The sequence below is a fragment of the Suncus etruscus genome, chromosome 2, assembly GCF_024139225.1.
Source record: "Suncus etruscus isolate mSunEtr1 chromosome 2, mSunEtr1.pri.cur, whole genome shotgun sequence".
NCBI classification, from domain to species: domain Eukaryota; kingdom Metazoa; phylum Chordata; class Mammalia; order Eulipotyphla; family Soricidae; genus Suncus; species Suncus etruscus.
In genome coordinates this window covers 151,744,351-151,757,936 of record NC_064849.1, presented here as the reverse complement: position 1 = coordinate 151,757,936, position 13,586 = coordinate 151,744,351, and the positions used below count along the sequence as shown (strand labels likewise).

Genomic DNA, 13,586 nt, shown 5'->3' with positions numbered 1-13,586 from the left:
CACACATGGTAATTATGTGTGCATAGTTGGTTGCAGTAAATTAACAATAACAAAATTTGTTGCTACATAAGGGATCACTAATTGGCAGTACTACTGGGATTGCACTTGGCAAGCGAGGTAGTGCCTGGGATCAAACTTGTGCCTGAAATCACTGTACCATTGAGTGACTATTGGGTCTCCCTAAAAAGTTTCCTTTTTTTTAAATTTTATTTTATTGATCCCCTAAAATATTTTTTAATTTTTTTTATTTTTAACTATGAGAACAAAGATGCAAAGAAAGAGGACAAGGTAAAGTTACAGTGGAAGGACAATCACCCATAACATAATTCTCAGAAGAAGTCCCCTTGCTGATATCTTAACTTTGAACATTCAGCAAAGAACATTAAGATAAATAAAACAGAATCCATGTACAATTACTTTGTCCCTCAAGTCCCCAAATTGTAACACATTAACCCTAAAATATTTTTAATAGTTTTCTGTATAACCAGATCAGAAGTCTTCATTTTTACTATTTATTCCAAATCCTTAACAAAAAATTTAAATGTTATATAAGATTGTACAGTTCTTAGGAAATGTTTTGGCATAGTTTTTTCTCTATAACATTAAAATAATTGATTACTATAAGAAAAGAAACAAGGTGGTCCAGGATATAGTATAGCAGGTAAGGTACTTGCATGCAACTGACCCAGTTCCATATCATATCCTATTTCCTGAGTGCAAAGCCACTGAGCACTTCTGGGTATAGTAAAAAAAAAAAAAAAAGTAAAAAAGGAACAAGCTTTCTTTCTTTTTTGGGTGGGAGTCACACCCGGCAGCGCTCAATGGTTATTCCTGGCTCTATGCTCAGAAATCACTCCTGGCAGGCTGGGGGACCATATGGGATGCCGGGATTCGAACCCCATCCTTCTGCATGCAAGACAAACCTCTATGCTATCTCTCTGGCCCCTAGAAATAAGCTTTCTATAGATTGAACACATTTTCCTTCTTAGTGTTGATGATTTTATTATATTATAATTAATACACATAACATATCAAAGTACATGTTAGGACATTTAAATATTTTGAATATTTAAACAATTTAAAATATATTCAGATATATTATTTGTTTTATTTATTTGATTCATTTAATTAAGGGATATATATAAGGAGGGAGAGATAGAGTTACATGCTCAGGTGAAAACATAAAGTTGTCCATAATATAGAGAGGCTGGAGTGAGTTATATACCCTCACTCTCAAAATGCTCTATAGCCATTGATCTATTCTTGAAGATCTGGGAGAACAGTGTGGCTAGAGCAAAGGAGAAAGGTTGGAAAATGGATTGATTTAGGCATTAGTGGGCTCAATTGTGATGGCCTATGAACCAACCAATGTTGTCATGGTGTCATAAAGACCTCAATTTGAAATTATTATAGTAATAAAATCTTGGAGACTTAGATCAAATACATTCCTTAGTACCATGCCTCCCAGGTACTGATGCTGACTGATGTGAAAGAATTACCTCAATATTTTGGCTTAGTTTCTTGACGATGGCAGTGATGGTCTGGATATGGTTTTCCAAAAGCTTTCTGGCAAGTGATTCCTCTGTTCGATAGCCCTTGGTCCCTTGAAGACAGGCAGAAATCTCCTCTTTGATATGGAAAGCTTGTTCAAGGAGGAAACTGATTGTGCGCTCCTGGTTGTTCAGTCTGCTATTGAGGTGATTTTTGTCATTGTTTTGAATAACAGGAAGAAAAGATTGATCCCTGGGTAAGAAAAGGAATACACCAACGTGTTGGAAGAATGACCTGAAGAAGCCAGAACCGTAACTGACAACCATTTGGCACTTCTTCACAGAGAATTATGCGGAGACTAATCCTGAAAATTCCTTCTCCTTCTCCCTCTCCCTCCCTCTCTCCCCCTCCTCCATTCCTTCTCCCTTTTCCCTCCCTCTCCTTCCTCTCCCTCTTCCTCTCCCTTCCTCTCCTTTCACTCTCACTCTATCCTCCCCCTTTCTGTCTTTCTCTTGTTTTTTGGGAGGAGTCACTCAGTGGTGCTCAGGGTCTACTTGTGACCATACTTAGGGGACCCTGTGGTGCTAGGTATTGAAGCTGGGACTTCAGCATATAAAGCATGTATTATATAGCTTGTGGCATTATTTCCCTGTCCATCTGCTTTTGGTTGGGTAGAAACATATTTAGTCTCATCTGAGAAGTCAATCTGACTTATGCCTGATTTTGTCCCTGGAATTTTTCATGTTTCCCAAGCAAGAATTGTTCTATATATATTTACTCACTTTTCTAACAAGTTGGATGGTTTCTGGATCTACATAGATTTACTAACTGATAACTCTAAATTGAAGAGGTTATTTTCTAATAGCTGCATGATAGCTCAGAGGGAAAGATATATGAGACAGAGTTTAAGAAAAAGTTAATTTAGAAAAAAAAAAGCATGGGACATAGCTACTTAGCATGCGGCAAGGGGTTCTCTAAAATCTTGATAATCCTCATTGGCCTTAGAACATATTGTTCACTTCATAGGTTGACATTTTAAAAAGAACAGCTACTTTTGCTGCCTTTTCTTTACTGATTTACTTTTATTACTTCTTTTGAGTTAATCTTTAAAGTCTCACCCATCATTTGCTGAGTCCAATCCTTAGAAGTAAATCAAGTATACCCTGTACCTGAGGGGAGAGGATTAGACCCCACTCATTTAAAAAATGAGGCACTGAATTATTGGGAAACATTATTATATTATATATTATATTATTTATTTATTTTATTTTATTTTATTGAAACCATTGTGATTTACAAAATCGTTCATAATTGGATTCAGACATATAATGTATCAGAGTCAATCCCACCACCAGTGTCAATTAGGGAGACATTTTAAAACCATTACATAGTCATACACTCTGTCTCTGTCTCTAGTTGAACCTTTCTGTGGTCAAGAGAGATCTTTGTGGCAATAAAATATAGAATTGTTTGGGGCCGGCGAGATGGCGCTAGAGGTAAGGTGTCTGCCTTGCAAGCGCTAGCCAAGGAAAGGACCACGGTTCGATCCCCAGCGTCCCATATGGTCCCCCCAAGCCAGGGGCAATTTCTGAGCTCATAGCCAGGAGTAACCCCTGAGCATCTAACGGGTGTGGCCCGAAAAACCAAAAAAAAAAATATATATATATATATAGAATTGTTTGAGTTGTAGTTCCAGGGTCTAAGAAATTCTGGAAGTTTTGGGAGCTACAGGGACAGATGTTTAGGCCATAGAAAACACTGTCATCTTTTGCCTTGCCCACAGTTCCTGGGAATCTCTGCAGAGTTCTTAGGAATGAATATAAAGCTACAACACACCTTTACCCTCATGTTCTTCAGAAGTTCTACTTAGTTTTCTCCCCAGGAAAGAGGATGCTCTGAGCAACAAAGTTGACCCATGTTAGAACCATCAGGAGTAAGCTCTGAGAACACAGTCAAGAGTAAGACCTGAGCACAGTCAGTTTTAACCCCCTAAAACAAAAGAAAGCAAACAAACAAGAAAGAAAATCTTCCCAGAGGAATAGTTTATGTGAGAGCTGTTAGTCTAATTTTATAATTTTATTTTTAGGAGGATGGGAGCCACCTCCTGCTATACTCAGGTTTACTCCTGATTTGGTGCTCAAAGATCACTTCTGGTGGTTCTTGGAGAAACATATATGGGGCTAGGAATCAAACCCAATTCAGGTGCATGTAGTGAAAAAATTTTAAACTATTGTAATAACTCTCAAGCCCTATTAATCTAATTTATAGAAAATTAGTAGAGTATCAAATTTAATGAAGATATAGAAGATTCAATACAATTAATGGACCAAAAAATCTTGAATGCAAAAGTTGGTAAGTTATTTAAAAAATACTTTAAAGTAGGGGCCGGAGCGGTGGCACAAGCCGTAAGGCTTCTGCCTTGCACGTGCCAGTCTAGGATGGACCATGGTTTGATCCCCCAGAGTCCCATATGGTCCCCCAAGCTCGGAGCAATTTCTGAGCGCATAGCCAGGAGTAACTTCTGAGCATCGCCAGGTGTGGCCCAAAACCAAAAAAAAGGTAACAGTTTTAATGATGCACAGTAAAATTAGGAGAATAATGAACAAAAGAAGAGCTATAATGAAGAGAAAATGTGAGAGCTAAAAATAGAAATCACAGAGCTTAGTTACATAGTAATATAACTAAAAATATAGAAGGAATGAATAGTAGATGAAGAATAGACAACAGAAAAAAAGCCGGGCCCAGAGAAATAGCACAGCGGTGTTTGCCTTGCAAGCAGCCGATCCAGGACCAAAGGTGGTTGGTTCGAATACCGGTGTCCCATATGGTCCCCCGTGCCTGCCAGGAGCTATTTCTGAGCAGACAGCCAGGAGTAACCCCTGAGCACCGCCGGGTGTGGCCCAAAAAAACAAAAACAAAAACAATAAAAAAAAAAGGAAAAGAGCCAAAAAGATTGATAAAAAATTATTTTAAATAATGAGTTAACTTGAGACACATGGGACAATAAAAGTGAGTAAAATTTACAAGTGATCTTAGATAAAGAAGGAAGAATGGTCAGAAATATTTTTTGAAGAAACAGAATCAAAAAACTCCTTATGTAGGAAATAAAACACCCTCCAGATTCAGAAAACCCAGAATTTTATACAACTAAATCCAGATTAAATGTACTCCAAGGCACATTAAAGTTACAATTATTTATATGTCAAAAAATAAGATGAAGAGAATCTTAGGAAAAGGGGTATGGCTCAGTGTGACTCAATCATTCAATCCCCAATGTGTGTGTGTGTGTGTGTGTGTGTTTTCTCCTTAAGAAAGATTTACAGAGAAAGACTGTTCTCCCTGATATCCTGTGAATAGAGGAGGGGTGTGTGGCCAAGCCCTTTATTTGTTAGAGCAGATGAGTGGATGAAACAGGAGCAGGATGTGTAGATAATTATGTTCTTCACATGATTATGTTCTTATGTTTACCAGGTCATCCAGATCATTGGGCACAGATTAGGTCCTTCATGATAGCAGAAACAATCTAGGCCCACCTTTGTGACACAATGCTTACTCCTATAGGTCCCGATTAATAGGAACATCAAAAATACTTCGTAGCTTTTTTTCAGTAGAACAAAAGACAAATTGATAAAATACTATGATAGCAAGGGATGACTTCAATACCCAGCTCTCATCAATGGACAGGTAAACCAGGCAGGTCAGCAGTCTTCATTTGCCCCACAAAACTAAACATAAAAGTGAGAAATAGATAGGAGCGGATATTGAGATTGCAGATAAGGGTTCTGAGGACTCTGAGGGCACTCTGATTATACAGTTGCTTGTGTAGAGACTATTTAGAAAGAAAGCATCAGGGAGCAGATGGACTGGTAGAACAGGGCTCCACCTCTACTCAGATGTCAGACTGTGGTCTTCCCTCATGCCTCTTGCTGCTCTTCAATTTAATATGTTGACAGAAGCTCTGAAGCCCTTGGCACTGTGAGTGTATATGTCTGTCACCATAGAGACAGAGAATTACATAAATTCTAGACTGAAGTTGTTTCTTTTATTTTTATAGCTTATTTTTAATGTTATTTTGATTGGAGCAGTGTTCTTTTTTGGGAATTCTGTTGATAACTACAATTTCTTTTTAATTGGAATACTATGGTTATTGCTTATTTTTGATGCTTATTGAAGCATCAAATCATATTTGCTTACATTTACAGGAAAATGAAATTTATATTCTGCCTCCTTCCATTTCTGTTGCCAGAAGCAGTCTAATGCCTTTTTATGGCTAATACTAAATCAGAAGTTCGGAGAACATATATAGAACATTTGCAGTTTTCTAAAAGAGATTCCTGATCACACATTGTTCAAATAATCAAATTGCTCAAAAAGGTTAAATCATGTACCTTCCCTAATGCAAGAGATGGTCAAACTGATTATTCCAGTTAAAAAATCATATGCTACTTTATTAATGTATTATGTCAGGATAGTATATTTATGTAAAATTAATTTATATCTACCTTAAATTTATATCTATGTTAAAGGAATTGCTGAATATTCCACACTAGTCATGGTGGAGTAAGATTTTCGGGAAGGTTTGGACTTTATAAAATCATTGATGATGCAGCTGACAATTTGAACAGATTTCCAACAAGCTCAGAGTTCTGTTTCTCTGTGATTTGGTGTGACTTACACCAGCTGTGCTGTTGCTGGCAAATGACTTGGTACATAAAGCCTCTCACTTCTCTCTGCCTGTTCTGTTCTTGTGAGTGGAGGACTAAATTTACTTAGGAATTCTGATAATCATTTTAGCAACCTGGAACTCTTAATTTATTAAGAATAACTGTGACTTAAGCCCTTTTTTAGAACACAAAAAGGCATGATTGAAAAAAATTTTACTTTTGAAATCTATTCTATGACTAGGTCATTCTCAGTGTAGAGTCCTACAAAGAAGTTGAATTTTAGAGAATGTTTTGATTCCTCCAACAAAATCTGCAAGTATGTGTGGGGGAATGATGAATCTGAAAATACACTTTTGAAAGTTTTTTTTTTAAGTGGCTTTTTAACTTTTTTTCTAGCAAATGGACTTTAATGGCACACACACACACACACACACACACACACACACACACACACACACACACACAAAAACCCAGTCGCTTTTGATCAATTTTTTTTTTAATTGGGACCACACACAGTGTTGCTCAAGGTTTACCCCTGACTCTATGCTCAGGGATAGAACTAGATTTGGCTGCATCCAGGGCAAGCTTCTGACCCCCATAATATCTCCTGGGATATTGGTAGATGATTTTTTATGTAGGGCTACATATTATTGTGGGGTAAGGGAGGCAATTCAAGTTTCCGAGAGTGCAGCTGAAGGAGAATCAGGCCCAATCTGCAGAGCTGGCCAGTCTGACCAGCATGGAGGAGGCAGGAAAGAGAGGACTCCATAAAATAACATAACTGAAAAACAAATTAAAGAAGAGACTGCTGGTGGATCTTTAGTAGTGATAACTTATTCATTCTGAGGGAAGCTCCTTGCCTTAAGTAACATTTCCAATATTACTGAATGATGTATGATGTACCTGGTATAATTGGGTTTCTCATGGAAACATTCAGTTTGGGAAGTATTCCTGTGTGAATGCCGTGGATTGGGTTGGTTACAGAGATATGAGAAATGATGTTAACTGTAGCCAAAAAAAGTTTTGTGATTGTTGGCATTCTAAGCATATTTTGTTAAACTCACACTACTTTCCCATATTTCCTTGTTCTGTCTGTTGCTGTTGCTGTCTTGTCCCTGGCTTTCTCTGTTAGGGTCTTAGCCTGTGTGTTTTCTTGTATGCATGCTATTTATGTGACTCTCCTGGTGAAAGAACACTGCATTTAAGGAATTTAGATCTATCTCAGTCACGTCCTTTCACTTCTCTTAGATTACTCCAGAAAAGAACTCCTTGTCTGCACAGTGGAGATAAAATAGATGTTGATGATGCACCTTAAAGCCAAGAAGTGATTGGCATTGCCAGATATCACCAGAAGTAAGAGCAGAGGCAAGGAACAGATTATTCCTCACAGTACTCAGGAGGAGCCATTCCTACTGACACCTGCATTTTAGAATTCAGAAGCCAAACATTTCTGTTATTTTAAGCTTTGCAATGTATGGTTCTTTGTTAGAGAAGCCTGGGATAATGACTACAAAGACAGAATACCAGTGGGGAGTTCCTGGCCCAGAAGAAAATGAAGAATTTTTATACAATCTTATTTCTTTATGTACTTCTAGTCAACATATGACTTTTTTAGCTTGTGTTTTTTTTTCTTTTTAATTTTATTTCACACCTGGCTGTGCTCAGGGCTGACTTTTAACACTTTACTCAGGGATCACTGCTGGTGGGTTCAGGAAACCACTGCTGGTGGGTTCAGGTGGGGTGCCAGGGATCAGACAAGATCAGCTATGTGAGAGGCAAGTACCTTACCTCACTGTACTATTTCTCTGGTCCCCAATCTACATTATTTTCATGGATCCTCCTTTATTTTGTTCTCACACTGATCTAAGAAAATGTTTTCTTAGATTAGGTAGAATAGAAGATTATCAATAACTCAGCTAAAAGGCTGTTAAACCTGCCTCTTCCATGCATCACAGAAAAAATTTAGATTAATAAGAGACTTTCTGTTCTGTGTTTTTTTTTTAATAGAAATAAATTGTACTTGTTCCTACCCTTCTTTTTTTGGTTTTGAGGTCACACCCAGCAGGTACTCAGCCCTGACTGCTGGGTTTGTACTCAGATATCACTCCTGGTGGGGTTAAGGGACCACATGTGGTACAAGAAACCAGATGTGGGTCAGCCACATGCAAGGCAAATTCCTTGTCTCTTAAGCCTCTCATTCTTATGCTATTTTTAATATTTGGATTTACTCCTAGTGATGCTCAGGTGCTGTTCCTGACTCTCTGATCACAGCTGATCCTTGACAGTACTTGGGGGACATATGTTGGTGCTGAGAATTCCAACTGGGATTGGCAGAATATGACATGTGCCTTTTCTTTTGTATTATTTCTATAGCCCATTTTTCTTTGCATTGTGTTATATAACTTTCTACCAACATTATAAAAATATAATGTGGGAGTCTGGAGAGGTAGTACAGTGAGGACGACATTTGTCTTGCAGTCCTTTGACTGAGCTTTGATCTCTGGCATTCCATATAGCATATAGAGCATAGCCAGGAATAATTCCTGAGTGCAGAGCTAAGAATAAGCCTTTAGCATCCCTGTGTAGAACACTACTACCACCATCAACAAGGTAATGTTTCAGCCTAGTTACCATCCCTCTGTGAACTTATACCTAAAACTCCTAAGGATTCTCTCTAAGGGCCAGAGGTTGGAGGGGCTCCCTGTCTGCTCTGGAACAGACTGACCTTAGTGGAATCTGGCATGTGAGTTGAGATTTGAAGACTGATGAGACTCTAGAGAGCATTGTGGGAGGGAGGGAATGAACTTCCTTTGGCAGCTCATGCCCTGACTGTTTGGGGCTGCTCTTGGTTCAGTTTCTGCAAAAAAACTGTGCTCACCCACAGCCAAAGTTTGGCCCATGGCAAAGAAAGGATGCCAGAAAAAGAAGAATAAAAGATGAAACCATGGGTAGTGTCAGCACCTTGGAGACATAGCTGTGAATTCAGGATGCTTATACCTCACAGAAGGGTACTCATGGGAGTAAGTCAGAGATTATGGTGGAACCCTACCAACACCACCATATATTAAGTTTGTAAATATGTTTATGCTGCTGAGGAGTTGGAGGTACGATATCTCAGATGTGTGTTGTTAGAGAACTGGCAGAATAAATTGAGAAGAGGTAGTGGGTCTATAAAAGTAACAAAGATGGATTTCTGGGCACGAATCTGGTGCCACTAGGGAGCATGTGAATTGGGGCAAATATTTGCCTCCTCTCAATATCAATGCCATCATTTCTAAAATAATACTGAAATGATATCCCTTAAGGTCACTGTGACAATTTAGTGAGATGATTAAGAATGATGAGTAAGATGAGTAAGAATGATGAGTAGATGAGTAAGAACTGGAAATCCTGAAATGAATGTGCTCAGCGAAGAAGGAATTGTGCAGAATGGAAAAGGTTCCACCAGACAATAAAAATCCTCCTAATAATTAAACATTCTGACTTCAGAAGTGCTAAAGGCTATTTTAAGATTTTATTTAGCTAATAGTTGGCCTCAATGATAGATCTGATATTGCAAAATAAAATCTAAAATATCTCCCATTTAGTATTCCCTAGTCTGTTGAAATCTCAACCAGTGATAGTCTGACTACTTTTCTTATAGACTATAATGTGAAATATCTGTCTTCCTCATACAGCTACAGAACAGTGTATAACAGAATAATGAAATATCTGCCAAAGTATTAAAAAAACCACACCACAATCATATTGAAAAAACTTTGCAGAGGCCTAATGCCAAAATTCTGTGTACAAGGAGAAATCATTGATCATTTATTATTTTGCTCATATAATTTATTTATAGTTTTATATGTCCGATTTTATTTGTGGGGTGTGTATTTCATATCTAGTGGTACTCAGGGAAGAGTCCTATTGAGAAATTACTTTTGATGTACTCGGGAGACCATGAGCACTTCTGAAGATTAAGTCAGATTTATCTGCAAGTAAGGTAAAGACTGACCTCCTGTACCTAAGAGCTTTATTAGGGGCCACTCAAGAAGTGTTTTGTGGGGACTCAAAGCTAATCCTAGCCTACCGGTAAGGACCTCACAGTTTGATACTTGAGCCTGAGAGTGCTCAGAGGCTGTGCAGGACTATGTCTAATGTTGCTGAAGGTAGAGTCAGTCCTGTGGTGCCAGGCATCAAAAGCAGGGCTATGTACATACTTAGCACACATTCTGCCATTTAAGATAATGCTTTCGAGTGTTATGTATCTAAATTTTAAATACCATGTTTTGGTTTCCTTAAGTTGTTTAACAAAAAACACTTCGGTCTGTCTGTCTTGTCTGTCTGTCTTGTCTGTCTGTCTGTCTGTCTGTATGTCTATCTATCTATGTACTTATCTATTTACTGATTTTTGGACCATACCCTGTGAAGCTCAGGGGCTACTTCAGGCTCTATACTCAGAAATTGCTCCTGATAGGCTCTGTGGGATGGTTGGGATCGAACCCAGGACTGACTCCTATAAGGTAAATTTCCTACTCATTGTGCTATCAGTCCATTCCCAAAATACCTAGATTTACTGTCTCTTTGCTATGGTGCAAGTGATTGGTGTAAAGCAATGTTAGGTATTGATACCAGCAACAAAGATTTTGCAGTGGGCAAGCTTTAAGTTGCCTGCAACTAAAATACAGAGAGTAATAATGAATGATAACAGGCTATTACTATTATAAGTGTCATATTTGGTTATTAGTAAATTGTTGCAATTCAATAAATACTGTGATTTAAGGGGTGAGATACTTTACACATTATTATTTTTCTTGTTGATTTTATTAGGTTGAGCATGTCAATTCAAAATACTTGCACCAAGGTCCCCTGGGGACATTGATGAAGGAATGCTGACATTCTAGTGATGGGTCTGATACTGAAATATTATATGTCTGATTATTTTTTAATAATGATTTTTATTTTGACCAAAGTGGATTACATATCTTTCACAGTAATATTTCAGTACATATTGGATCAGGGGACAGTATCATAAATCAGAGTACCTAATCACAGTGCCTGGAGCATATTATATTGAAACATTGTGTGCTGATTATTAACAGTACTATAAATTATAATGCTAAATTAAAACAAAATACTTGCACTGCTGGCTGAAATGACTGTCACTGAATGAATGAATGAGTGAATTTTTGGATCACACCTGGAGGTGCTCAGTGGCTACTAGAGACTCAAGCTTTGTGCTTGGGGTCACCTGACAAATGAATTTTAACAGATTTTCTTTCCATTTATCAGGTGAAGAATAGGACAGAATAGATCCCCCTTTACTTTGTGAAGGTACATTTAGTTACTGTCCCCATTTAGAATAATCTTTTATGCATATCATATTCATTGCTCTTGACTAGAAAAATAATCTACCCAAAGGTTATGCATCTATGCATATATGTATATAACACTCATGCACACATAGACATATATATGTACATATATACATATTTGTGGGTAATAGGGGGACTTTGGGCTACATCTGGCAGTATTCAGGCTTTATTTCTGGCACTGTGCTCAGGGATCACTCCCTATATGTGGTGCTAGGGATTAATATGGGTTAGCAGATGTAAGGCAAGTACTTTCCTTATTCTTTTACTATGTCTTCTAGACCTTCAATTTTTATATTTGTAAATATAAAATCCTTCCTTCTTGTTTGGTTCCACTTTACTTAATCTATAGTATCATTGACATTCACTTCATATTAACTTCTTTAATTAATTTGGTCATTTTTCTTTTGGGTGTATGTTGTCTATTTTTGGATTTGAATTATTTTAAAGCTGCAGTGGTCCTAATGAGCTTCTAATTCATTTCTTCATTTGACAAATGAAAGGGCTAAGAGTCATAATTATTTTGCAAATTACTGACCTCAACACAGAAAATTGGTGATAGAGCTGCAATTAAATGCCAAATTCCCTCAAAACCTAAATAGGAACATTACACCAAAGCCTCCTTTATCATACAGTGTAGAAGAAAACAACTCCTAATAATATGCATTATCATCTGTTCTGTCTTTAATAACTGGAATTCTAGGATCTTTTGGGCATTACACATGAACAGCAAATACTATGTTCTACTTCCATGTTCCTAGATTGCTCCTTCTTCTGAACATTTCCAGATAAACTTCAGGTGGGTGTGGGAGTGCAAGCATTTTATGATGGTTAGTATATTTAAAATTTCCTTGACTTGAGTTAAGTTTTGTGTATGGAACATACCTTGATGTACTCAGGGTTTACTCCTGGATCAGTAATCAGGGATCACTCCCAGTGGTGCTCATAGGGCAACCATATGTGGTGATGGGGATCAGATGTAGTCAACTCTCAGCTAGCCTTAGCTCTCGTATTCTTTCTCTCTACCTCACCATTTCCTTGAGTCTTTATCATGAAATGTTAACATATTTTATTTATTTAAAGTAATAATAAATAAAATAAATATTTATATGGTCAATTATATCTTCTGCATCTGATGTCATCCTATGTTGTCATTGCCTATGTTGTTATTTTATTTATATAATCCATAAGTCTATAGTAACTTGTGCAACTTGTTTAAAGATGAGGAAAGGAAAAGCTAGAGAGACTTTATTTGCTGAGCTGGTTTGATGCAATATCTTCTGAAAGCAAAAGACTATTTTAGGATAAATCGTCTTGATTCAACTCTTACTGAATCACTAAATATAGTAAATGATGAGAACTATATATACTTTGTAGACTTACCTGTTACTATATTCAACTAGATCTGTTGGTTTCTTGGTTGACATTTCAGCTGGAGGTAATCTTACCTAAAAGAAATGTTATGGCTTTAAAAAAATATGAACTCTTTTACAGGGAAATTCTATTATGTTAGCTTTATGATCTTTCAATTTAATGTAATAATTTTTATATTTTATTTCTTGTGTCTTCCAATTGGTATTCAGGAGTTCTGGGGGCCCTTGGGTAATTATCAACCAACTAGACAACAGGTTCAGCACAAGGGCTCCACTATGTGATGCTACTAGCAAAATATGGGGTACTGGAAAAATCTCTAGGGCCACACCCTGTGATACTCAGAGACATCCAGGGATACAAATGGTGCTGCTTCAAGAATCATTTGGTATAGGGACTCAAACATGGGCTGAGTGCTTGCTAAACGTACATCTTAAAATCTTAATTTGAAATGAAATATTAACTATAGAATATACTATAGATCAGCTCAGTTAATCTTACTTGTGCCTCTTTTTTTTATTGTTAGAGACAAACAAATATCAAGTTCTGAGTAGATACTAAAAAACAACATTTCACTGATTTTTACTACTGTCAAAAAATAACTTTTTTGAAAATGTCATAGCTATAGATTATTTTAACACAATATTAAAATGAATATTCAATGCTTATTGACTGAATTGTTAAATAGAAGTCTCTTGGGCAACAT

At 37.1% G+C, this 13,586-nt stretch overlaps 1 protein-coding gene across 1 annotated transcript in view; it reads right to left on the bottom strand.

Moving 5' to 3' along the window:
* Nucleotides 1–12,951, bottom strand: part of FAM81B (family with sequence similarity 81 member B) — a 64,836-nt gene extending 51,885 nt beyond the window's left edge. The window contains exons 1-2 of the mRNA XM_049769147.1: nt 12,893–12,951; nt 1,500–1,743 (exon numbers count right to left, since the gene is read on the bottom strand). Coding sequence (XP_049625104.1) covers nt 1,500–1,743; nt 12,893–12,936 — 288 coding nt within the window. The 5' untranslated portion in view covers nt 12,937–12,951. The remainder of the gene's footprint in view (nt 1–1,499; nt 1,744–12,892) is intronic.
* Nucleotides 12,952–13,586: the final 635 nt, after the last annotated feature.